This window comes from Cynocephalus volans, chromosome 3, assembly GCF_027409185.1.
Source record: "Cynocephalus volans isolate mCynVol1 chromosome 3, mCynVol1.pri, whole genome shotgun sequence".
NCBI classification, from domain to species: domain Eukaryota; kingdom Metazoa; phylum Chordata; class Mammalia; order Dermoptera; family Cynocephalidae; genus Cynocephalus; species Cynocephalus volans.
The window spans coordinates 181,471,403-181,496,975 of record NC_084462.1 but is presented as its reverse complement, the minus strand read 5'-3'; the positions used below and the strand labels follow the sequence as shown (position 1 = coordinate 181,496,975).

At 49.4% G+C, this 25,573-nt stretch overlaps 1 protein-coding gene and 1 pseudogene across 1 annotated transcript; both read left to right on the top strand.

Moving 5' to 3' along the window:
- The first annotated feature begins 11,456 nt into the window (after positions 1 to 11,456).
- HSP90AA1 (heat shock protein 90 alpha family class A member 1) lies at positions 11,457 to 16,951 on the top strand. The gene is made up of 11 exons (XM_063089329.1): positions 11,457 to 11,559; positions 12,114 to 12,275; positions 12,375 to 12,741; positions 13,068 to 13,201; positions 13,528 to 13,848; positions 14,079 to 14,244; positions 14,495 to 14,685; positions 14,789 to 14,936; positions 15,207 to 15,475; positions 15,698 to 16,031; positions 16,343 to 16,951. Exons 2-11 carry the CDS (start codon positions 12,114 to 12,116, stop codon positions 16,450 to 16,452), a joined length of 2,202 nt encoding a protein of 733 aa, XP_062945399.1. The 5' UTR covers positions 11,457 to 11,559; the 3' UTR covers positions 16,453 to 16,951.
- A 5,963-nt stretch (positions 16,952 to 22,914) lies between these two features.
- On the top strand, positions 22,915 to 25,342 carry LOC134372813 (tRNA-dihydrouridine(16/17) synthase [NAD(P)(+)]-like; annotated as a pseudogene).
- The last annotated feature ends 231 nt before the right edge of the window (positions 25,343 to 25,573 follow it).

Below are 25,573 nucleotides of genomic sequence, written 5' to 3'. Positions count from 1 at the left end.
ACACACACAGACACACACACACACACACACACACACACACACACACACACACACACGGTGGCCAGTACATGGGTGCTAATATTATCACTCTTTACAGCTTATATGGGAATCTTCAAAAAGTTCATGGGGGTGGGCCAGTTAGTTCATTTGATTAGATTATGGTGCTGGTAACACCAAGGTCAAAGGGTTCAGATCCCTGTACCAGCCACCTACCAAAAAACAAGGTCATGGAAAGATTTGTACTATCTTTTTTAAAAAGTTTATTTATTTATTAATATTGTTTTTACAATCTATGATATTGCAGAGCAGTTGGGGGAGGGGGGGAGGGAAAGAGAGATGGAAATAGTGTGGGAGAAGGAGGAAGGAGGAGAGGCAGGGTTGAGGTCTGTGGCACCGCCCTCATTCCTGCAGGGGGAGACCAGAGAGCTTCCAGCAGTGGCTTGATCATAGCTGGGCTGGGTTGCAGATGTCATGGGGGGTGTAGCTGAAGGCCTCGCCCCTGCCCCCAGCGCAGTAGCCTGGGGCGCTTCCTGCAGCAACTCAGCGATCTTTGCTGGGCTGGTTGCATGTGTCGGGGCACTTCCTGCAGTGGCTTGGTGGTCATCAGGTGTCAGGGGGCATGGCTGAGGCCCTCAGCCCCCCACCCTTGGGACTGGTTGTGGGTGTCGAGGGGCATGAGGCCCCTAGCCCTCCCCCCTCCCTGGCTTAGTAGCCCAGGGGACTTCCAGTCCTTCCGGGTTTTATAGGTGTTCTTTGGTGATATGAGACTTACTAGTTTGATGCTAGTCAATATAAACTTAGTTTCTGGTCTGTGGGTATTTTGTATTTTCTTTCAGTTCTGTGTTGGATTATTTGCTGTTCCCACCATTTAAAGTCTGCACTGGAACTAATTTGTTGTTCTTTGCTTACTTCTAAAATAGGGGAACTTCCTATGGAGACTAGCACATGAGCCCTGTGGTTGAGCTAAATTGTCTTGCTGCTGATTCCCTAGGGAAGGCTTTTTGTGCAGTTCGGGTTTTAATGGTTGACTTTATAGGTACTTCTGGGACTCGTGAGATCCAATACACTGGGGCTGTGTGGAAACTCTGGTCTGGGCTTTAGTCTTTCAGCAAACTGCACCCCCTGCAGTTCTGTATTCCTGACCAGTCTCCTCTGAGTGGTCCTATGCTGACTGGGGGGCAGATCGGCTGTCCTAGCTATGCCCCAGTGTTCCCCTGGTGTGCCCATCTCCCCCACTGCCCATGCTCCAAACACTTCCCATGGGGTGGGCCATGTGCCGGTCCCTTGCAATGACTAGCCTCTGAGTGGCTCCTTTTTTTCAGTTGTTGCGGCTCCTCGCTCCTGCGTGGGTCCATGGGGAACCTTGTTAGTGGTCCTGCTGGCCCGAGGGTTAGCAAGGCCCTCTTCTCCCCTGCCACCTCCAAGCAACTTCATCCGAAGGGCACAGCTGTGGCTTTTGCCAGCTCCTGCTCCATGCGCTCACCAGCTGCAGCCTGGAAGCAGTCAGAGCTCAAAAAGATCAGAATGGTTTTTTCTTCCTCTAATCATGGCTTCTCCTGCCTTCATGCACTCCATAGGTCTCTCCTCCTCTTCCCCTAATCTCTAGTGGCCCCAGCTTGGCCGTAGTTGCTTTTTAATAGTTGTAAATTGGTTGATTTGTGGGAGAAACTGATGCTGGGGACTGTCTATTCTGCCTGTCGGACTAGGGTTCAGACCCTTCAAACCTGTTGTAGATTGGGTCACAGACACCTCACATGCCAGCCTGGGTCACCAGACCACTCACATGCAGGTCGTGAGCTAGGTAAATGAGAAAGATCCCGGGAGCTGTTGGCGAGTTGACAGTTTCATTCCAAAGCGAGCTCAGTCCTCAGCTTCCTCAGCAGCAGCAACTTGGTGGCCTTCTGGGGACACTGGCAGCCGCAGCTTGTAGCAACAGCCTTCAGCAGCAGTAGTGGTCTCCCTGTGCTGCCCCCCGCCGACATCCGGGTTGCAGGTGACCCTGTGGATCAGAGCCACTTGTCCTTTTTATTCAAGTCCAATAACCCAGGACACCTGGGTGCACATGTGCAATTACATTAGACAATAACTAAGGAATACCTGGGTGCATGTGCCTATTTACATCAAATGCTCGGCAAGATTCTGAACATCTGAGGGACCCTGACCATTTACCTTCACTTTCCCTACACCGCCATCTTGACTGGAAGCCGAACCCAGATTTGTATTGTCTTTTAATTCTGTTTTTCCACAAACTTTCTATGCATATGTATGATATATATTCTTTTGTGTGCATGGAATATTTCATAATTGAAAAACGAAAGTTAAAATTTATCACAGAATGGGCCGGCCCTGTGACTCACTCGGGAGAGTGCGGCACTGGTGGCGCCCAGGCCATGGGTTCGGATCCTATATAGGGATAGCTCACTGGCTGAGCGTGGTGAGGACGACACCGAGCCAAGGGTTATGACCCCCTTACCGGTCAAAAAAAAAAAAAAATTTATCACAGAAGCCAAAGATGCTCAGGTGATAGATCCATGTCCTGAGAGAATTAGCCCCCAAAGCACTGGAAACCCCTTTCCTCAGCTGCCACCAAGGTGCTCAGTCCCTCTGAGGAAGCTGAGGCCTTCACTTCACCCGGCGACTAGCACCATCCAAGCCACCGTACCAGCCCCGCACTCCCGCGCACCGTGGCCTCCACCTCCAAGCTCGCCTGCACCATTCAGCTCTCGTTCTGCACAATGACAACGAGGACAATGTAAGGTGACCCTTGTTAAATAGATCAATGCCCTTGTTAAAACACCTGGTGTAGGGCCCAGCCGGTGGCGCACTCGGGAGAGTGCGGGGCTGGGAGTGCGGCGACGCTCCCGCCGCGGGTTCGGATCTTATATGGGAATGGCCAGTGCACTCACTGGCTGAGGCTGAGTGCCGGGCTCGTTCGCAAAGGCCGTGGCCAATGCCGACATTGGGAGTCTCATCTGCAGCGTAGGGGCTGAGGAACCTGCTCCAGCAGCTGGTGCTGCACCAGCAGGAGGTCCTGCCCCCTCCCCCGCTGCAGCCCCAGCTGAGAAGAAAGTAGAAGCAAAGAAAGAAGAATCTGAGTCTGATGATGACAGATATGCAAACATGGGCTTTCGTCTTTTTGACCAAACCTCTTTTGTAACATGTTAAATAAAAAGCTGAACCCTAAAATAAATAAATAAAAAGCACAGAGAGACTAGCCAACTGTTCTGTTTTTAAGAGGAGAGGACAGTTTGTTAGAACGCAGTGTTATAACACCAAGCTCAAGGGTCTGGATACCTGTACAGGCCAGGCACCCAAAACAAAAACAAAAAAGACCTTAGCATAATTCAAATTTTGCACTTTTTACCCTCTAGTCTTTCTTTATTTCAAAAAACTGTGTCCTCTTCTCTCACAGACAGCTTCATTCCTACTCAATTAAAGATGGGAAGCTTTCCACTACCTTTTCAGGGTGAGACACTAATGATGGTGATCTAGACTGGAGCTCACATAATTCTTACTTTCCTAATTCTCCCTTTCACGAGAAATAAATAAAAATTAAATTCCTAAACATCAAAGCCATTACCACAAATTGGAGGCCCCAAACACAACTAATTAACTGGCCAATAGATGGCGTCCAAGGTTAATTGCTGCCTTTGGGCCGAAGGGCTTGGATTCAAACACATGTTCAGTTACTCATTCTGCACACAGGGATGGCCACCTGCCCTTTGCTGGCTCCTGAGATAGGTCTGTAGGATAAAGAGATGAGAAGGACAAAGTCCAATTTCAATTCAGCCCCTTGGGCCAAGAGCTGTGAGGGGGATCTAGAGTGAATTTGGCCAGATATGATTTCTGAGCTGAGCTTGTAGACCAGTGTTTGCTTGGAGAAGAGGAGAAGGGTATTCCAAGAGGAGGGACTGCTCCAAGGCACCAGGCACACTTGGGAAACAACCCAGAGTGAAAAGAGAAGGGTCTTGGGCCGGCCCGTGGCTCACTCGGGAGAGTGCGGTGCTGATAACACCAAGGCCGTGGGTTCGGATCCCATATAGGGATGGCCGGTTGCTCACTGGGTGAGCGTGGTGCTGACAACACCAAGTCAAGGGTTAAGATCCCCTTACCGGTCATCTTTAAAAAAAAAAAAGAAAGAAAGAAAAAGAAAAGAGAAGGGTCTGGGAGAGACGATCAGGCCCAGACTGTAAAGCTCTTGAACTGCTGCAATAATTTTGTTTCATGAATGAACAAAAGATGTCGAATCTGAGGGTAATGGCCCTGACATACATTTAGCAGGATCCTTCCTGCTGCCTGTGGAGGCTGGCGGGGGTGGGGTGGGGGGAGTGGGGATGGGGGGTGAGAGAATGGAGCAGCAGGGTGAGGAGGAGGAGGAGGGAGGCTGGGAACAACCGGAAAACGACACAGGTGCCTATTCTTGGTTGATCCTCTCCCCGACCCCCTTTCATGTCTGTTCTTTCTCTGAATCTATTTCTCTGCTATATTCTTAAACCATCTGGTCACCTGGTCAGGAGTGACAGTGGTGCCCCATTAGGCCACCTCCAGGCACTCAGCTGGGTTGTGGCAGAGCTGGGGGGCCTTGGTGACACACGGTGTCTGCAGCGTTCCAGGTCTGAGAGCACTGAGGTCAGGTGAGGAGGTAGGCTCAGGAGGGGGTTTCCAGACAGGGAGGATGTGGGTCATCGTCATGGCAGTGAGCAGGCAGAGGTGGATGCACTGGGTAGCCGGGCCCTGGGGGTCAAATGCCTAGAGAGGGACTGCTGGCTTGGTGTCCTGGGAGCCCTGAGAAGTGGGCAGGTGAAAACAGGAACAGGAAGGTAGAACAGATAAATCCAGCAAGAGCCAGCTGAAGATGGCCTGGATCGGGGTGGGACCCTAAGCATGGAGAGTGGAGAGAAAGAACATTTTAAAGGAAAAATCCACCAGACTTGGCAGTTATCAGAATGTGGGGGCTGAAGTTGAAGGATGAGTCAAAGATGACTCAGGAGGTTTGAAGGTGAGTTCAAGGGGAAATGACAGCACTTCAGAAAAGGTCGAGTTCACGTCCAGGACTGCCAGTTCTGATAGGACGCAAGACCCTGCCTGAACTCATCCCCTTTGTTGTTTCCATGTTTCTTGTGTGTCCCCCCGCCACTGGAATGTGAGCTCCTGAGGGTGCTGCCTGACATGCGCCCTGCTCTGCGTGCCTTGCCTGGGGGGCTTACGCACACCCGTCCTCTGCCTGACTCAGAGCAGGCGCCAGGAAGTGCAGACTGGGGCTTTCGCAAGGGAGAGGCTGGGGAGGCCTGGGGGAGAGGCAGGATAGGAAGGGAGAGCCCCACCACCTCTCTCCCATGGCCACACTGAAGCCGCACACCCCCAGGACTAGACCCCACTTGCAGGCATGGCCTCCTGTCCTGAAAATCTCTCCCCCTCCCAGTACCCAGGCTCTTCTGCTCTACTGAGACTGCCGTCCTGGGGACCCTCATTGTGCCCCTCCAAGCCCGTCCAGTTCCCTTCCTTCCTAATCCATCCTTCCCTCCACATTCCTGCTCATATTCCCAGCATCCTGTTTACTGGACGCCCATTCATGTGGATGCCCATTGCTCCACAGATGTTTCCACCCAACACGGTTGACAAGGAGCCGGTCACCTGCTACCACCTGCCTGGGTCCCCTATTCCCCGTGGTGACAGCAGCCCCACCACCCAGGAACCGTCGGGGCTCCTTCCCTTCCACCTTAACTCGCTGTCCTTGGTCTCTCCTCAGGTCTGCCCCAGCTCTACCCCCAGCTCTGGGTGCAGGCTCTCCTTGGGCCTCCTTGGAATCATCCTTCATCCACACCGTGGTCAGAGTGGACGCAGGTTTCATTGGCGTTCCTGGGAAGACCCTCCAATGCCTCCTATTGTCTCTGTGCCGCATTTGGGTCCCTTGGACCAGTGTACCACACAATTTGGTCCCTGCTTACTTCTTACTTCAGCTCCCCTGGCCAACCCTGCCCCACAGGGGGCTCTGTGTCCCCATCACACTGAAGGAATTCTCCGGCTTCTCACTCTTCCCTAACTCCTGGAGCTCCTCCTAGATTTCTCCATAGACCCTCAGTGCTTTTGTGCACTGTTCCCTCCTGGATGCCGTTCCGCACCTCCCCCAGCAGCTAAGACCTCCCTCCTGGCTCTGGGGAAGCCTCTGGTGCCCCTCACCTCTCCAGCCCTCGTCACTTTATAAACCCACGTGTCTGCGTGGTGTCGGCTTCGTGGCTGTTTCTACGTCTGTGTGGTGAGGACCCGATTTTGCTCCTCTTTCACCCAGGGCCTGGAATGGGCTATCAGTAAATAGGTATGAAACGACCGTGCTCGTGGAACAGGAAGATACCATTTCCGCCTCTCAAAGTGTCCAACTTTTCAGCCACACTCAGCGCTGACAACAGCAGCGGTGGAGGGCAAGGAGCGTTTGCCACGCTCCCCTCTGCTGGCAGAGTGTGGCAAACTGCAGAAGTGACCCACCCCGAGCTGGGCCTTGAAAGACGGATTAAAATTGCCAGTTTTGAAGAACAGTTTTGGTATCAGGGTATTCCCCACTTTGTAGTTAGTCAATAGAAAAACTGGTTTGCATTGTGGAAATCCACGTTAGGCCAACTCTAAAACACAGTGGGCTGGCCGGTTAGCTCAGCTGGTTAGAGCGCTGCCTGGTAACACCAAGGTCATGGGTTCCCTCTACCGGCCAGCTGCCTAAAAATAGATAGATAAAACACAATGGCCAAAAACAGAGGCTCGCCACGTTGCTCCACCTACTGGTGAAGGAACACAGGGAGTTCTTCACCCCCTTGCCTCCCCCCCAGCTCAAGCAGTGAACCCAGCACAAGTGCAGGGTGGGATCACAATGGGCTGGGGGCCGCTCAGTGGTCTGTGTGCCGGCGCAGGTCAGCCTGTGCCCCCATTCGCCATCAAGAGAACAACAGCACATCCATCCTCTGAGTACCTGCTTCCCTGGGACTAATTCACGGCATGCTCCCACATCATCCCTGTTGCAGGCACGGACGACCAAAGCACAGAGAGGCTGAGGGACTTGCTTACAGTCACAGAGCCAGGGGGTGGCCAGGCCGGGGCTCACACTCTGGCTCCAGACCTGTGCTTTAACTGATGCCATCTTTCTTTGAAACTGATTTTTCTTTCGTAAGTATGAGCCACAGAGTTTTCCTATATTATTGTAACTTCATTCTGACCATTTCTCCAACTTTCTCCAAGGTTTTGGCTAAACACAAACTTTTAAAAAACCGTTTTAGGAGGTACAGTTTCCATGCAATAATGTGACATGTTTAAAGTACAATTTGATATGTTTTGACATATGCGTATACCTGTGAAAACCCTGCAATCAAGATAGTGAACATAGTCATCCCCCCCAAATTTCCTCATGCCCCTTTGTGATCCTTCCCTCCTGCTCCTGCCTGCCCCACCCTCAGGCCAACCAGTGATCCACTTTCTGTCACTGTAGATTAATTTGCATTTTCTAGAATTTTATATAAATAACTGGCATCTTTCGCTCAGTGTAATTATTATTCATACAGAACATTTACCAAGATAGATCATATTCTGGGCCATAAAATAAGTCTCAATAAATTTAAAAGGACTCAAATCATGCAAAGCATGTTCTCTGACCAAAGTGAAATTAAATATTAGAAAGCAGTAACAAAAAGATATCTGGAACACCTCCAAATATGTGGAAACTTAGTAAGGCATTTATAAATAACCCATGGGTCAAAGAAGAAATCAAAAGGGAAATTAATAAGTATTTTGAACTGAATGGGAATGAAAATACAATATATCAAAATCTCCGAGCCAGACCTGGGTGTGGCTGACTGGAGGCCCTCACTCTGGGTGATACTCCCTGAGTCAAGGACTTACCTCTCCTTGAGTCTCCATGTTCTCATCTGTACAATGGGACCAAAGCCACCTCAACTCTTCAAAGTTGAGAGGATTAACTGAGAAACTGTGTCCAAAGTACCTAGCCCAATACCTGGTAGGCATGTAAGGGGGTATAAGTCACTGTGGAGGTAGGTGAAGGTAGATCCCAGCAGGGCTTATTTATTTATTTTTCAAGAAACACGTAGACATCAGTTACTGTGCGCCAGGCCTTCTTCTGGGCCATTTCCAAAAACAGAATTAGCTCATTTAAGACTCTATGAGGAAGACATTTTCATGGCCATTTTTACAGATAATGAACTGGAGGCACAGAGAGGATAAGTGACTTGCCCCGTGTCACACAGATAGGTAGTGGAAGAACTCGGATTTGAATCCAGGTCACAGGATCCAGTCTGTGCTTTGTATCCCAGCCTAATGCAAGGACACTAAAAATTTCAAATGGAGGAGGAAAATGGTCAGATTCCCCTTACAGAAAGATCACTTCAAGACAAGTTCAGTAAATATCTAGAGGCTAAATCTGCAGGACTTGGTGATGTATTAGAAATACCCTGTGGAAGAAGGAGGAAGAGGAGGAGGCTGGATAAAAGAGGAAGTAGGAGGGGCAGATTGCAGGGACTGGTGGGCTTGACGAAGCCGTGAGCACATACGGTTTGTGCTCTGAAGGAGAGGTGCACCCATTTCTGAGAACCTCTTTATAACAGGGAATCTGTCCTGCTAGGACAGCGGGGGTGGAGTGGGAAGGGGTCCCAAAGGAAAGACGGGAGCAGATGGTTCACTAAAAGCTGACTAGACAAGACAGGGAATGGTGGCCAGGCAGAGGGAGCAGTGTGTGCACAGCCCTGTGGGGTGGGTTAGAAAGAGAGGGAGGGAGCACGGTGGGAACCGAGGATGTAGGGGCAGGTGAAGCCACCTGCAGGACCTCACAGGTCTGGTGAAGGAGCTGTCTTGCTCCTAAGAGTGATGGGAAGTCAGCAGTCCGGTGGTTATGGAGGTCCAGGTGAGCTAATGGTTGCGGACGGCAGGAAAGACCGGGAGAGGGGTGTGGTGGAGGATGAAGGAGGGAAGTAGATGGTTTAACGGGTATTTAGGAAGCAGAAATGGCAGGACTCAGTGCCAGATCCTCTGTGAGAAAGCTTGGGGGTCTGGAAGGTGGTGGGATAGTTACCTGGCTAGGGTGCCCTAGAAGAGGGCCAGGTAGGTGGGGCAGGCTCATGGGCTCCGAGGCCAGGTCTGGCGCTCAAAGTGGCTCTCGAAGAGTCCTGGCTGGGGCTCTCCTGTGAATTATCTGCAAATACCATAAGGCCAGGTCTGGCGCTCAAAGTGGCTCTCGAAGAGTCCTGGCTGGGGCTCTCCTGTGAATCACCTGCAAATACCATGTAGGTACTGTTAGAAGGTGAGGGTGCTGGATGAGTTCTTCTGGGAACCTAGGATCCGAAAGCTCCAGGAACTCCAGTGGCAGGGCAGCGAGAGGGCTGTGAGTCTGGAGGAGACAGAGTAGGAACAGCCAGGGGGTGGGAGGAAAATCATGGTGTGTTGATGGCGGCAACCAAGGCAGAGGTCTCAAGGAGAAGAATGGCGGTTAACACCGTGGGATGTTACCCAGACATCAACGGGAACAAGACCAAAAATGTCTGTGTTTAGTAACTGAGACGGGAGAGAGAGGGAAGGACAGGATGTTGTGGAATGAGGGGGGGGGATATTAAAGTTGAAAAACTGGTTCCCAGTGATGACAAGATCCCGGAAATGGCCTTGGCTCGGTTCACTGGAGGAGAGGGGAAGCGAAGGCCCCAGAAACTGAGGACGAAGAATTTCAGAGCAAGGGCCTTGGACGGCTCGTCTGCAAGAAATCTTAAACTTCCTGGGCAATGGCAGAAGCCAGGGTGGAAAGAAAGAGGGCCTCCAAGAGAGGAGAGCGGGGACAGTGGCTGGTGGGTGACAGGAAGAAGACGGGCGGAGGAGGCACCCACCTTGCCCGCCAAGACCTCGCGCCTGAAAGTAGCAAGAGGGAAGCTGCCCCTCGCCCTTCCCGAGTCCTCCCCCGGCCCAGGCTGCGGGAAAACCCAGGCGTGAAATGTTTACAGCACGCCCCACAGCCGCCACCTTGACACGTGGCCCATCGTTTCCATTCGCTGTCCCCCCTTTCTAATGCCAGTCAAGTCTCTTTACTTTGATGTCACACACTCCTAAGGGGTCTCAAGCCCCAGTTTGAAAACCCTGCTCCTGGAAAAGCCGGATTTCCCTAGAGACAAGGAAGTGGAGAGTGTTCGGTCAGGCTTGTTTACATCGAAAGGAGCTTCCAGATTGTTCCCCGTGAGTCTAGGGAGGAGGGTCAACCGTGGGAGGAGCTAGAGACGACGACGCCGAAGGAAGGGGACGCGACGGGGGCAGGAGTGCTGGGTGCGCTGGGCCTTCATCTCCTTAAACGTGGAGCCGGGCTGTGGACCTAAGACACCCCGCGCCTGCAAGTGTCCTACAGCTATGATCGGACATAGTCTGAGACACTTTTAAAAGTCCCATTTAGAAATTGTTTTTTAAGGCAAGTTAATCACCCCAGTGTTAGATCCTTGATGCCCGTACCTCAAATTAAGGAAAATAATCAGCAAAAAAGAGGGACTTTGCTAAATCACGGTGGGTGTAGCTGGTCTCGTTCACCCAACCTCTAAAACCCCGCTGGAAGGACCGTGCAGTGGGAGGGATGCGCTTTTGGGGCAAACTAAGCGCAGGAAGAAGTCCCCAGGGACTGCGAACGGCGCTGGGGCATCCACAGTGACTTAAGTGTGCGTGACAGCCTCCCCCGTGCACAGCGGGGTGTAAGGTCGGGCCGGAGCCAGGCGGCTACGAGAGCCCCGCAAGCCCGGCCTCCGCGGGGAGGCAGGGACCCGGGGCAGCGGGGGCGGCCGGCCGTCACAACTGCCGGCTCCGGCGCCTCTCAACTGGCCTCCCGGAGTCCCACGGGACGCACGGCGCCGCCACACCCCTGGCCTAGAGGACCCCTTCCTCCCGAGGGGCGCCCTTCCCGTGAAGGCAGAAACCAGAGGTCGGCCTTGCCCCGGTCCTTTTCCACACGCCCCGTCCTGGGCCGGCGCCTGCGCAACCCCGACTCCACCGTTCCGAGGCCCCGGGGAGGCGCCAGGAGCCCCAGACCAGGTCCCCTAAACGCTGCACCGGCGGGCCCTGCTGTGGAGGGACCTGAAGCTTGCACAATACGCGGACACTTTTAAGCATTAAAATTTTGTTCTTGCGCACTCCACAGACACGAGCGCATGGCATCCCGCGCTGGCAGACGCATGTGCGGACCTGCGCGCTCGGCGAGCGGGGGCGGAGGGCGGCCTGGGAAGGCGCCGGGCCCTTCCCGAGAATTCCGGGGCGCGCAGGCGCACTGAACCCGGCGAGCGGGGGACGGGGCTCGGCCGGGACCCGCGCGGGCTCCGCGCGCGTCCGGGGGGGTGGGGCGCGGCCAGGGCGCAGGCGCACAGGCGGGCGCGCGGCCGAGGCGGCGGTTGGGGAGGGTTCTTCCGGAAGGTTCGGGAGGCTTCTGGAAAAGGCGCCGCGCGCTGGGCGGGCCCGCGTCTATATAAGGGCGGCGCGGGGGCGGCGCGTCAGTTGCTTCAGCGTCCTGGTGTGGTTCTGTCGCTGAGGTTGTGCGGTCTCGTAGCCGAGGTGAGGCGGCGGTTGGGGGCTTCTGGAGGGGGTGGGCTTCAGGCGGGGGTCCCGGGGCCAGTCCCCGAATCCCTTTCAGCCCGCGGGCCCGGGCGGCCCCGGCTCCTGCTGCAGAGGCCTCCGGCGGCCTCCTCCGGCCTCGGGGAGTAGGCCAGACGCCCCGGGGTGGCCGCGGGTGTTCCGGAGAAGCGACGGGCTGGGGGCGCAGACGCGAGGAGAGCCGCCGCGTCGTGTGCGACCCTCTCCGCCCGGCCCCGTCCCCGCCAGCTCCCGGCGCGCAGGCCGAGGAGGCCGCCGAGGCGGAGCCGCCGCGCCGGGAGGGGGCCCTTGGCGACGGCCTTGCGGGGACTCGCTAAGGCTGCCCGCGCGCCCGGTGGTCGCCGCGGCTCAAAATGAGGTCATCCTTTTGTCGGCCGGCCTCGTGTTTTTTGATTTACTTAAATTTCACCTGTGTTTTAAGTACGGTCCGAGCAACATCTGTAGGACGCGATGGCGTCCCTAGTGCCCTTGTAGACGTGTGGTAAATGCGTAAACTGGCACGGTGTCCTTTCCAGATGCCTGAGGAAACCCAGACCCAAGACCAGCCAATGGAGGAGGAAGAGGTTGAGACGTTCGCCTTTCAGGCAGAAATTGCCCAGTTGATGTCATTGATTATCAATACTTTCTACTCGAACAAAGAGATCTTTCTGAGGGAGCTTATTTCGAATTCATCAGATGTAAGTCTCCCATTAATCAAGAATTGGGTTTTGTTTTCGATATGAGGTTCGCCTTGGGGGCTGTGTGTTTGACAATTTTTATTCATTTTTTTTTAATAGGCCCTGGATAAAATCAGATATGAAAGCTTGACAGATCCTAGTAAACTAGATTCTGGGAAAGAGCTGCACATTAATCTCATTCCCAACAAACAAGATCGAACCCTCACTATTGTGGATACTGGAATTGGAATGACCAAGGCCGACTTAATCAATAACCTTGGTACTATCGCCAAGTCAGGCACCAAAGCATTCATGGAAGCTTTGCAGGCTGGTGCAGATATCTCTATGATTGGCCAGTTTGGTGTGGGTTTTTATTCTGCGTACTTGGTTGCTGAGAAAGTGACTGTGATCACCAAACATAATGATGATGAGCAATACGCCTGGGAGTCCTCAGCAGGGGGATCCTTCACAGTTAGGACTGATACAGGTAAGCACCTGACTAAACAAAAATTACTGGACAAGTCAGGTGAAGGGTGGGCTGCTGCAAGAACTGGACCCCTAAAAATGCTGTGGAAAAAATTTTTTTTAAAAACCTGTTTGACCAACATGTTAAAGGGACAAGCTGGTCAGGACTTATTAGTGTCATGGCATAATTTTGTGGTTAACTTGGGCAAGTTACTTAACTGCTGGGGGAGCCTTTCCATCTGGAGTAATGATAAATCTCATTTCATATACTTATTGGAAGGAGCTAGGTAGGGCGTTGAGAGTTAAATTGATTGCATATTTTGACAAGTCCTTTTCCCCTCCTTTCAGGTGAACCTATGGGTCGTGGAACGAAGGTTATCTTGCATCTGAAAGAAGATCAAACTGAGTACTTGGAGGAAAGAAGAATAAAGGAGATTGTGAAGAAACATTCTCAGTTTATTGGCTATCCCATTACACTTTTTGTAAGTTGCCATGTAACTGCAAAGTCAATTCTTGTGTGTAGATAGAAGTGACTGAACTAAATTTTAAGTCCTTAATGTTTATTGATAAAGACCCAAACTTGGGGATTTTTACTGGACTAGTCTGAAGCCTATTTGGAATCTATTTTCTAAAGGTATTGAGGGTGGCTGTTAAGTAGTAAATGCGTCAAATACTAATAAGCTTTTTGGCTCCTTAATGCTTCTTGGCTTGCTGACTAATTTAGGCTTTGATCTAAGTATGCTACGCTTCACAGCCTGTCCTGTAGTTCTGGAATGCAGAGGTGATGTGACTTCATGTCTTTTTGAAGGTGGAAAAGGAACGCGATAAAGAAGTCAGTGATGATGAGGCTGAAGAAAAGGAGGAAAAAGAGGAGGAAAAAGAAAAAGAAGAAAAAGAATCTGATGACAAACCTGAAATAGAAGATGTTGGTTCTGATGAAGAAGAAGAAGAAAAGAAGGATGGTGACAAGAAAAAGAAAAAGAAGATTAAAGAAAAGTACATTGATCAAGAAGAACTTAACAAAACAAAGCCTATTTGGACCAGAAATCCTGATGACATCACTAACGAAGAGTATGGAGAATTCTACAAGAGCTTGACCAATGACTGGGAGGATCATTTGGCAGTGAAGGTGAGTGACTGCTGAGTGCTTCAGACCTAGTCTGCCTCTGCAGGTTGTCAGTCTTAAATTGTTAAATTTGAGGTTTGGTATGGCCCGCTTTCCCAGCTCTGCTGCTGCAGCCCTTCTCTCCCTTTAAGTTGTGTGGTGAGTGCAAGTGTTGCTGTAAAGTCAGGTAGCTTTTCAGTGAGACTTGCTTGCATTGTCCATTGGCGCTTACTAGCATGTCTGTTTCATTACAGCATTTTTCAGTTGAAGGACAACTGGAATTTCGAGCTCTTCTTTTTGTCCCAAGACGTGCACCTTTCGACCTATTTGAAAACAGAAAGAAAAAGAACAACATTAAGTTGTATGTGCGCAGAGTTTTCATCATGGATAACTGTGAGGAGCTAATCCCTGAATATCTGAGTAAGTATAGATAGGGAGAACAGTCACTGTCACTGGTTAAAGAAATTCACCCTACTACTTCCACAGGTGGTGGTTATATTTTTTTGTATCTGGCCAGTTAGGGGGATCTGAACATTGGTGTTATAACATCATTCTCTAACGGAGCTAACTGGCTAGCCTCCAGGTTCTTCTTAATCTCTCCTTTTTTGAGTTTATATATCACCGGCTTTATTCTTGAAATGACAGTGTATTTGGCCATTGTATTTTTCAGATTTTATCAGAGGGGTGGTGGACTCTGAGGATCTGCCTCTAAATATTTCTCGTGAGATGCTGCAACAAAGCAAAATTTTGAAAGTTATCAGAAAGAATTTGGTCAAAAAATGCTTAGAACTCTTCACTGAACTGGCAGAAGATAAAGAGAACTACAAAAAATTTTATGAGCAGTTCTCTAAAAATATAAAGGTTGGTGTAAACACATTTGATCATTAGTAATTTTCAAACTGGCCTTATTTTAAATAATTTTTTTCTAATGCAGAAAAAGTATAAAGTAAATGTGTTGTTTCAGCTTGGAATACACGAAGACTCTCAGAATCGGAAGAAGCTTTCAGAGCTGTTAAGATACTACACATCTGCTTCTGGTGATGAGATGGTTTCTCTTAAAGACTATTGTACCAGAATGAAGGAAAACCAGAAACACATCTATTATATCACAGGTAATGGACATTAAATGTTGCAGTCAGGTTGCTTTGTTCTTGTAACTTCGTAGGGACTATAGGTATGTTTGCTACCCAGGTGGCACTTCGCTATAAAAATTGTATATTAGCTGCTGTTGATGTAGGCAAGATAGTTCACGTGGACTAGGACATATCTGTGTGGTAAGATCGTGCTTAAGTATGTAACTAGATAGTAAGAAAAGTAATGAAGCTATTGAAGCTTTAATGTTAGACCATTAAAGGTCTAACAGTATCTTTACAATATCTCAGGTGAGACTAAGGACCAGGTAGCTAACTCAGCCTTTGTGGAACGTCTTCGGAAGCATGGCTTAGAAGTGATCTACATGATCGAGCCTATCGATGAGTACTGTGTTCAACAGCTGAAGGAATTTGAGGGGAAGACTTTAGTGTCAGTTACCAAAGAGGGCTTGGAACTTCCAGAAGATGAAGAAGAAAAAAAGAAACAGGAAGAGAAAAAAACAAAGTTTGAAAACCTCTGCAAGATTATGAAAGACATATTGGAGAAAAAAGTTGAAAAGGTATGTGAATACAGTGTTTCTACCTATATTTCTGGATTATCGGTACTTCTAAAGTGTTCCTTAAACTTAACCATACATAACTTCTTTTTCCTTGTAAGTTCTTTTAACGTAGACATGAAATTTTATCCTGTGCATTTGGTGATAGTTACAGGTCTTTAGATACCTAAATTTGGAAATGGAATTTTTCTAGGTCAAGCTATCACTTAATGCTTTTGATTACAGGTAGTTGTGTCAAACCGATTGGTGACATCCCCATGCTGTATTGTCACAAGCACATATGGCTGGACAGCAAATATGGAAAGAATCATGAAAGCTCAAGCCTTAAGAGACAACTCAACAATGGGTTACATGGCAGCAAAGAAACACCTGGAGATAAACCCTGACCATTCCATTATTGAGACCTTAAGGCAGAAAGCAGAGGCTGACAAGAATGACAAGTCTGTGAAGGATCTGGTCATCTTGCTGTACGAAACTGCGCTCCTGTCTTCTGGCTTCAGTCTGGAAGATCCTCAGACACATGCCAACAGGATCTACAGGATGATCAAACTTGGTCTGGGTAAGCCTTGTGCTGTGTCATGTTATAAGGAAAAGAATCTTAAAACATACGTACGTTACTGCTTGAAGGGGTGGTTAACCTTTAGCTATTCAAATAAAATTTGGTTATCTTATCCTGCTTGGAAATGTTTGAAAGTCAAATTTCCGTAGGCATAGATGGGGTATTCTAGTCATAAGAGCTAAAAGAATGAAATTGAGATTCATATGCCTTGGAATGGTCAGTCTTGAAAGTTGGGTATAAACTGGTAGTATTAGGCTAATTAGCTGTTTTTAAGAAATCTTTCTGATATGAAGATTTTGTTTTCAAAATAGGTATTGATGAAGACGATCCTACTGCTGATGATAGCAGTGCTGCTGTAACTGAAGAAATGCCGCCCCTCGAAGGGGACGATGACACGTCACGCATGGAAGAAGTAGACTAAGCTCTGCCTGAAGAATGGCCTCTACACGTGTTCAGTACTTTATCTGCATTCCCGCTGATAATATATTTTCAAGGACTTTTTTCTTTATTTTTGTTAACATTTAAAAAATCTGTATGGCATGACAATAACTACTTAAAGGGAAGATAAGATTTCTTTCTACTTGTGTGATACTGTGATACTTTAGGCGCTAAAGCAAAGATAGTAAAGCTTTTCTAGTTTCACGTTGGTTTATTTTAACAGACTGAGTTAACGTTTGTTGTAAGATGTATGTAACTTAATGTTAACTTTGTGGTCTGAAGTGTTTTAGCTATCAAGGCAGATTCTGTAATAGACCAAATCTTGTTACTGAAGTGTTCTGAGATAGACCTTGCTGTTAAAAGAAAATGTTAAAATGACTTGTTTCATCTTTTAGGATCTACTTTTCAAACTTTACGCCCCCTGTAGTTACCAATTCTGCATGTAGTAAGTAGTCCTGTAGAAATAAATATATTAAACCAGACCAACTTGATGCGAGGAACTCTCCGCAGGGCTTGTTTTCCAAAGAAAAGTATTGTTTAGAGGAACAAAATTATAAGCCTACCTAGGCTCGTTCGAAAAGTAACTCAGAGCGAGGCTTGTGAATGGAAATGTAGTGCCTGAGTCACATTCTGGTTAAAAGGTTGTAACAAATACAGATGAGTTAAAAAAAAAAAAAAAAAAAGTTGTATGAAAGTGTCTTAATTGGGGGAGGGGGGGCTTTATGACAGTTTTGGCCCCAGAATGTGAAGACATGAGGTACACATACCTTGCCTACTAGCAGGTCCGAGGGTTTTGGGGTACAGTGCAGGAAGACAACACTGGCTGTGCTCTTCCCAAGGGTGCGCTCAAGTGGGAAGTGTGGGTGAGGAGCATATTGTGGTAGGCACAGAAGAGAGGGAAGAGCAGACATGCATAACTTTCCCTGTGTGTGACATTTTCTGATAGACAAGTGTGAGGATTTTCATGTCCCAACCTTTTTTTTCCGTCCTTCATCACGGAGAGAAGGGCAGGGGGAGGGAGGGAGGGAAAGGGAAAGTAAAGATTCATAAACAAATTTGTGCTGTCTCAAAAACATGAAATTAGGAAAAATGTAAAAGACTTGTCATAAGAAAGTACAGATCAAGATCCTGAAGACATCAAACCAAGTGCTTAGAAGCTTCCCAAACTGCTTTTAGATGATTGTGAAACACCTTATTCTCTGAACATAGCCTCTGATTCCTTACAGTGTCTCAAAATTTATGAAATCACAGCCGTTCCACCTGAAACCTTTCTTCAGTTTCTGGTTCTTTATTGAGCCTCGGAGGCCAGATGTATGAGGGTACTACAAAAAGTTCGTGGAAAGATTCATATTTTAATTCTATTTTTCCACACACTTAGGTACCCCAGATGTAGAGATGGTTGCTGGTAGCTGTGGTCAGTAGGTTACTGAGTTGGTGGGAAGAGGATGGGCATAGGCCTTAGAAAATGGAGAAAACCCAGAGCCGGCCCGAGGCTCACTTGCGAGAGTGTGGTGCTGACAACACCAAGTCAAGGGTTAATATCCCCTTATGGGTCATCTTTAAAAAAAAAAAAAAAGTAAACCCAATAGTTAAGGGTCCTCTCTGGGGCCTGAGGATTGTGATGGGTAAATAAGTCTTCAATCCTGACATTGGATGATTCTAGAAAGAAAAGTTGGTGGTAGGAGGTAGCATGAAGGATTTGGATCCAGAGCCTAAAGCTGCACAAACAAATGGGGAATGGATGGGGATTGAATATGTCAGTGATTAATTGGGAGTGGGGTGGGGCACAGAGGCAGGACTTAGACCCCTAGTGCTCAGTAGTTACTAAGTGCTTGGTAAGTGGTGATCACGTTCCCCTTAGACACTAAACGAGGAGCTACTTAAAATTGAAGTCTTAGTATTTGAATTCAAATTTATCTCCAAAGCCCTTTCTCTCTCTCCTACGTGTTGTTGCTTACTGATTCGTGTTATTGGCTAGGAGAAAGTGAAGTTTACAGTGTTGAACTCGAAATTGAGCAAAAAGGGCAAAGCATAAGTTTCATTTTCCCTATGTCTAGTAAGAATATTTTAGATTTTGTTCAAATCAAAAGTATAAGGCATTTGAGGGCATCAACAAACAGGATCTCCGTATAAGTTATCTGCCTAAACGGACTGGCTGGTTAGCTCAGTTAGTAACACCGAGGTCAAGAGTTCAGATCCTGTACCTGCCAGCTGCCAAAAACCCCCCAGAAAAACCCAACCCCCCTCCCCCCCAAAAACGCATTCCCTCTGAGTTACTGGGCAAGCATTTATGGCAAACAGATGAGTACTTAATTGTGCATCTGGAGCTGATGATCCCCTAGTTACCCCTGCCCTGTAGACCAGACAACCGAGAAGATGGGTGCCCAGCTTATTGGGCAAGAAGTTGCATGAAACACAAATGGCACAATGAGGATGTCCTTTTGCTGCGAAGTGCAGAGTCCTTCTGTAAATGAGATGATAATACTGTAAAGGGCCGCTCTGGCATTTTCTAGGTGGCGGTCCTGGCAGGGTGCCTGGCCTGTAACAAGTGCTCAGTAACTGGCAGCTTTTCCCTCCACAGACTTAGCCAGACCACGTCCACCACATACCTTGTCCTTGAGTGGGGTCTGCACGTCCCCAGCCTGACTTTCCCAACTTTACAGCTCCGGGAAGTTTTCCCAGCCCCCGTCTGCCCTGTCCCCATCCTTCAGTCCTCTGAACTTTCAGTGAGTCCCACCAGGCATATCGTCATCAAGTTTTTCTTGAACACCTACTAAGAAGCAGCCCGGTCAGTTCGGTGGGCCACACAGACGCAATGGCACCGCTGGGGACGGCCAGCAGATCAAAACTGAGCTCTGACAGCGACACGAAGGCCAAGATGCACAGAGCAAGAAGGGGGTCGCTCTGCTGGCTGGTCGAGGTGGGAGAGGCTCAGTGAAGGAGGGGACGGTGCTGACCGGAAGGTGGCCTGACTCAACAGGGAGAGAAGTGGACGCGACTTTCCTGGGAGGAGGAAAGGGCGCACCACCAGGCTTGAGACCATGGATTTGGAAAGGGACCCATGAGTCACGTGAGTGAGAGAAAGCGGGAGGGTGACAACGACTTAACTGGTGTGCCTTCAGCATCAGCCATGGCCTCAGACCTGGATCGGACTCTGCTCAGCAACTCCCCTGGTGGGAAGGCAGTAGCCCAGGGTCTGCTGGGAGCAGCCTCTTCAAAATGGTGGGGCCTGTGCCTACCCCTTGAAAACTGTCTGTAATACCAGGAATACTTAGGTGACTGGGTAAGTCAGTTCCTCCTTGTCTTTCCATGAGATTGTGCTGTCTTCATGCCAGCTGGCCCTTAATCTGTTTCATTTTACAGGTATGAAAAACAAAGTCTGGAAGGGGACACACAGGGCTATCTGGGCTAAGGGAGGCCGGACCTAGGGTGCAAGCATGGTATCTTGCACTTGGTGCACCCCAGAAACAAGTGACAGAGGGCAGGGCTGGGGCCTAAGAGTGGATGGACTGCCTGGCCTCAGCTCTGCCTCCAACGAAAGGGGTTTGGGAAGAGCTGAGAAGACCAGTCTTGAGTTTTGAAACTAGAGATGTGTCTGTTTTTTCACTTATGTATCCCAAGTACTGACAATAGGCTTGTTAGCCTGAGCACATCATAGTTTACGAACACTTTCACTTACTGTTTCTAATTTTTTTTTAACTTTTTGTTTTGAAGATTTCTGAAACATACGCAAAAGTAGAGGGAGACCGATAATAACAAATGCTGGCAAGGCTGTACAAAATTGGAACCCTCACACATAAATAGCTCGTAGGAATGTGGGACGGTGCTGTTTTGGAAAACAGTCTGGCGAAAGCTCAAAAAGTTAAACATAGAGTTACCTTATGACCCAGCAATTCCACTTCTAGGTATCTACTCAAGAGAAATGAGAATGTATGTCCACAAAAACGTTTACACAAATGGTCATGGCAGCATTATTCATGAGAACCAAAACGTGGAAACAAACCTAATGTCCATCAGCAGATGAATGGATAGGTAAAATGCGGTAATCCATGCAACGGAATATTATTCAGATTATATTATTGCCATAAAAAGGGATGAGGTACTGATTCATACTGCGACATGAATGAACTGAAAACGTTATGCCAGGGGCTGGCCGGTTAGCTCTTGGGAGAGTGTGACGCTGGTAACACCAAGGTCTCTGGTCCAGATCCCCAGACTGGCCAATCTGCAAAAAAACAAAACAAAAATAAATAAAATTGATTGTGGTATGGATGGCCGGTTAGCTCAGCTGGTTGGAGTGTGGTGCTGGTAACACCAAGATCCAGGGTTCGATCCCTGTACCAACCAACACCAAAAAATTTTTTTTTAAATAAAATAAAATTGACGTGATGATGGGTGGATAACTAAATATACTAGAAATCATTGAACTGTTCACTTTATTTTTTATTTTTATTTTTGGTGGCTGGTGAGCCAGTAATGGGATCTGAACCCTTGACCTTGGTGTTATAACACTGCCCTCTGACCAACTGAGCTAACGGGCCAGCCCTGAGGGGAGAGTTATTGTTTAATGGGTCCAGAGCTTCAGTTTGGGAAGATGGAAAAGTTCTGGAGACGGTGATGGTTGCACAAAATGTGAATGTATTTGCCAGTGAACACTTATAAATGGCTAAATGGTAAGTTTTGTGTTCTGTATATTTTACTACACACACACCTCCCCCCCACAGTAGAAGGGATTGGTTTATGAACCAACACATGCCCACCGGCCAGCTTCGACAATTCTTGTTACGGGATCTCGTTTGAGTTTAAAATCTTATGAGGAAGGTGTCATAATCCGAACGCCATTGGACACAGGAGGAGACTGAAGCTCAAGTGAGAGGTGGAGCCGTGAACGGACCATCTTCCACTACCCACGGCCTTAATGGACTGTCCGTGGCCCCTGGCTTTCCCCACACCGGCTTCCCCATTCACAACCCCGTTCAAAGCGTGTGGCTGTCTGGGCCTGTGTCATGAGGCTGTGTCCCAGCTGCAAGGGAGGCAGGAAAACAAGTGTCTGGCCTTTTCAACTCCTCTTGCCCCCAGCTGGTCTCATGAGGGGGGGATTCCTCAGCACTTGCCGGGGTGGTCTTCATGCCCTTCTGCACCAGGCTAAATCCTTCCATCATCTGGCCTCAGTTTACACATTGCTATCTTCAGAAAATCTTTTCCTGACACGAGCCCCTGCATACACTTTCTTTGCGGCCTCTAGCTCTCTCTGTAGCATTACACAGCTGTCATAAAATGGCCCTCCTGCCTGTCTGCTGCCTGTCAGCCCAGGAAGGCAGGCGTAGGTCTAGTTTGCTCACTGCTAGCTTGGAGCACATGGCAGGGGCCTAATACATGTTTGTGGATTGAATGACGAACTGGTACATAGAGTTGATACTTTTCCCCTTCCTGTGGGAATGGCAATTTGTTTAAATAATTTTGTATAATTAAGAAGCTTTTGTTCCCTTCTCTAAACCTCTGCTCAAACCTTTGAAAGTGTGATTGCAGATTCTTCTTCCACAGGAAGAAACATCATTTCACTTCCCTGGGTAGAACATTCCAGGAAGCCAGGCTTTTAGTGAGTCATGGTGTATTAATAGCACCATCAAAACCTGAACAAAGATTCTATTATGTTATGCAGAGCCAATGAGCTGAGCGTATTGTCTGCCAAGTGTATCTATCTGTGTGCTTGGAACATATATCATCTTCGTATGAAAGCACTTTCGGGCCTCAACACTTGACCCACAGAAGTCCTGGAGCTTGAAACGTGGTCCAAAGAGAAGCACTGTTATTTTTTAAAATTCCAGATCAAAAACAAAAAACACATCAGAATGAAAAAAAAATTTTTTTTGATAACTCAGCTATCCACTTTTTAGATAGTTGAATAGACAAAACCAAGAAAACATTTAACATTTGAATACCCTTCATGGTAAGTGTAGAAAATTTGGCGATTTTGCACTTCCTCTTTTATTAAAACCAATTGGTACCACCTTTAAGCAGTCCCTGAACTCTATGGCTTCTGCTGGCTCAGTCTCTTTCTTTGGCTCGAAAGGTCAGCAGACGAAGGGGAAGGTGCCCAACCTCAGGGCACTGCGGATCTTGGAAGGAAATGCGCATGAGAACGGCCACAGGGGACGCTGGCTGGGGACTGGGAAACAGACATCTCACGTGCCCCTGTGCAGGTGTGAGTCATCCATGCGATTGCTCTGGAGAGAAATGTGGCACAGCTAATAAAGCTGAAGACTCACCCTGAACTACTTCCTGGTACGTACTAGAGAAAGTCTTGCCCACTTGCACTAGGAGAAAATGTACAGGAATGTTCCCTAAAATATTATAGCATGGGAAATTTGAAAATCCCTAAATGTCCAAGGGCAGGAAAATATTCTGGTAGTTCCAGTTAATAGGAGATGGGGGGTAGAGGAGCATGTTCGCCAACGCTATGAGCAAGCAACCGGTGAACCCAGATCTACAGGGTATTTGGCTTGGTCCCTTCCACAAGTAAGTACTGTCTAAAACAAACAACGGTTCTAGTTTAAGGGACACAACCACCAGTGGTAGCTTAAAGACCTGTTGGCGCTGCAGGGCAGGGAGCAGGGAGACTGGGTGTGGGGTGGCCTGGGTGGGGAAATGTCTTTCTACCCAGTGGGTAGCAGCTGCAGGCTCTGGCATTCTTGCCTGGAGCTCCAATTCCTCCATGGATCTTTTATTTCCCTTAATGTCCTACTCTTTATTTCCTTAGTTCTTTATTTTTGGCTCTATGTGCTCTTTATTTTACTTTTTTCACTTTCCATTATGTGAATTTCAAGGTACACAAAAGTAGACAGACTAGTATGGAACTTCACGCGCCCATCACTGTCCCCAACAGCCAGGCAACTGGTCATGGCCAGTCCCACCCATGCACACCCCATGCAGCCTTCCTCCTTCCTCCAGGTTGTTCTGAAGCAGTTCCCTGATTTTATCATGAGTGTTTCATCTTTTCCTTGTACACCTCTGTGTCCAAACATCTTCAAGGTACTTGGTATGACAATTAAATGGTGAACAAGTCAAAGGTGTTCATTCTGCCCACTTCTACTAAACACAGTACTGAGGTTCTGGCCAGGGGCAGTGAGTCAAGAAAAATAAAAGGCATCCTGATTGGACAAGAAGAAATAAAAACTCTATTTTAGATGACATGATATTGTATATAGAAAATCCTAAGGATTACACATACACGCACAAGCACACCTATTAGAACTAATAAATGAGAGCAGCCTGGGACCTGGCTGCAGCCTAGTGGCGGGAGGTGACCCTGGAGCAGGCAGGGACCTCGGAGCCAGCGTGGCCCACGCTGCCGAGCTCTCAGTGCCCTGGGCCTGGCCGTGTTCCAGGTGGGGCAGTGCAGTTGCAGGTGAGACTACAAGTGTGTGCAGGAGGCTGACCGGCACGGAGGACCCCGCACGGGGGACCCAGCACTGGGGATCTGGCCAGCGCTGTGGCTCTGGAGGACATGGGCAGGGATATTCATGGTGTGGAGACAATGCTAAAGTGCAGGGCTTTGACTTCTGGAGCCATACCCTGGGGGCCTGCCATGGGTGGTGGCCCCAGTGGACCAGAATGAGCTGGCCTGGAGGCTGCTGAGCTGCCACCACGGGGCATGGTTCTGCCACACGCCCATGCTGCCTGCCCGGGTCTTTGTGCACAATGCCAGCTACCGGAAGGAGAACCTGTCCTGCAAAATGCGCCCCAAGGACAGGCGCTCTTCCTGCAGTTCCGTGCCAATGACCCAGAGGCGTTTGTCCAGGAGGCTCTCCTGGCCAAGGACTACTGCAATACTGTCGACCTGAACTTGAGCTGCCCACAGGTGATAACCGAGAGAGGTCACTACGGCACCTTTCTGCAGAGGAGTGGGATCCGCTCCAAATAATGATTCTGCTGGCCTGCGAGAAACTCTCTGTTCCCATCATGTGCAAAATCCGTGTCTTCCCAGAGACTGACAAGACTGAGAGGTACGCCCAGATGCTGGAGAAGACCGGCTTCCAGTTGCTGACCCTGCAAGGGCACACTGAGGGCAGAAGGGGCCCCTGTCGAGCACGGTGTCCTGGGAGCACATCAATGCTGTGTGGAAGGCTGTGGCCGTCCCTGTGTTTGCCAGCGGGAACATCCAGTGCCTGCAGGACATGGAGCACTGCATCCAGGCCACAGGCGTGCAGGGGGTCATGAGTGCAGAGGGCAGCCTGCACAACCGTGCCCTGTTCGAGGGCTGGAGCCCTGCCATGTGGGAGCTGGACGAGGAGGACCAGGACATCATGTACCAGCACCCCTGCCCGCTGTCCTGCGTCCACACCCATCTTTTTGAGCTCTGGCACCAAAGCCAAGACCGTGGTGGGCATCGCTGCCGTGAGTCAGGAGCTGAAGCTGTGGTGCCAGGAGGAGGCGGGCCGGTGGGAGGCACAAGCCGGCTGGAGGCTCGCTGTTCTTCCACCTGACCTGCCAGCCCCACGTGTGGCCGGCGCCCAGGGACAGGAGCCAGGGGAACGTGGTCGCTGCAGCAAGCGGGCCCTGGAGGAGGAGGGTGGCCCCGATGTCCTGTGCAAGAAGGAGCAGAAGCAGCAGCTGAGGAACCCCCACAAGACCTTCCACCCCTCTCTGAAGCCAAAATACCCACAAGTGTGACCAGTGTGTTCCACCTGTGCGAGAAGTGACGCGCCTTCAGAGAGACCGTGGACTGCCCAGCTCATGGGTTGCTGCCCAAAACCAAACTGGGGAAGTCTCTGGCCTGGAAAGGGGCCCAGCCCAAGCTGCAGGAGCCTCAGCAGGCCGGGCCTGGGGTGCCAAGCAGCCTCTCTGAAGTCGTGGGCAGCGCTCTGGCCTGACGGGCCAGCAAAGACCCTGCCCCGTCCCACCCAGCACCGCCCCCAGGACTGCTGCTGAAGCCCAGGCCCATCTTACCTAAGGAAATGCCTCTTACTCAGTGAATCTCACGCTATTTACCCAGGAAGGACATGCCGATGTCCTCGCGCTGGCCATACTGGCAGCCTGAACATGCTTTACCAGGGAGCAGGCCCCAGGCTGGAACTGCCCTGTGCTCACAACTCGTATGTTTT

Excerpts from the sequence above, each read along its gene's own strand:
- HSP90AA1 (XM_063089329.1), top strand. The coding sequence starts at position 12,114 with ATGCCTGAGGAAACCCAGACCCAAGACCAGCCAATGGAGGAGGAAGAG. Across the intron at positions 14,245-14,494 it reads GCTAATCCCTGAATATCTGA|ATTTTATCAGAGGGGTGGTG; the intron begins GTAAGTATAGAT and ends TGTATTTTTCAG. Across the intron at positions 14,686-14,788 it reads AGTTCTCTAAAAATATAAAG|CTTGGAATACACGAAGACTC; the intron begins GTTGGTGTAAAC and ends GTGTTGTTTCAG.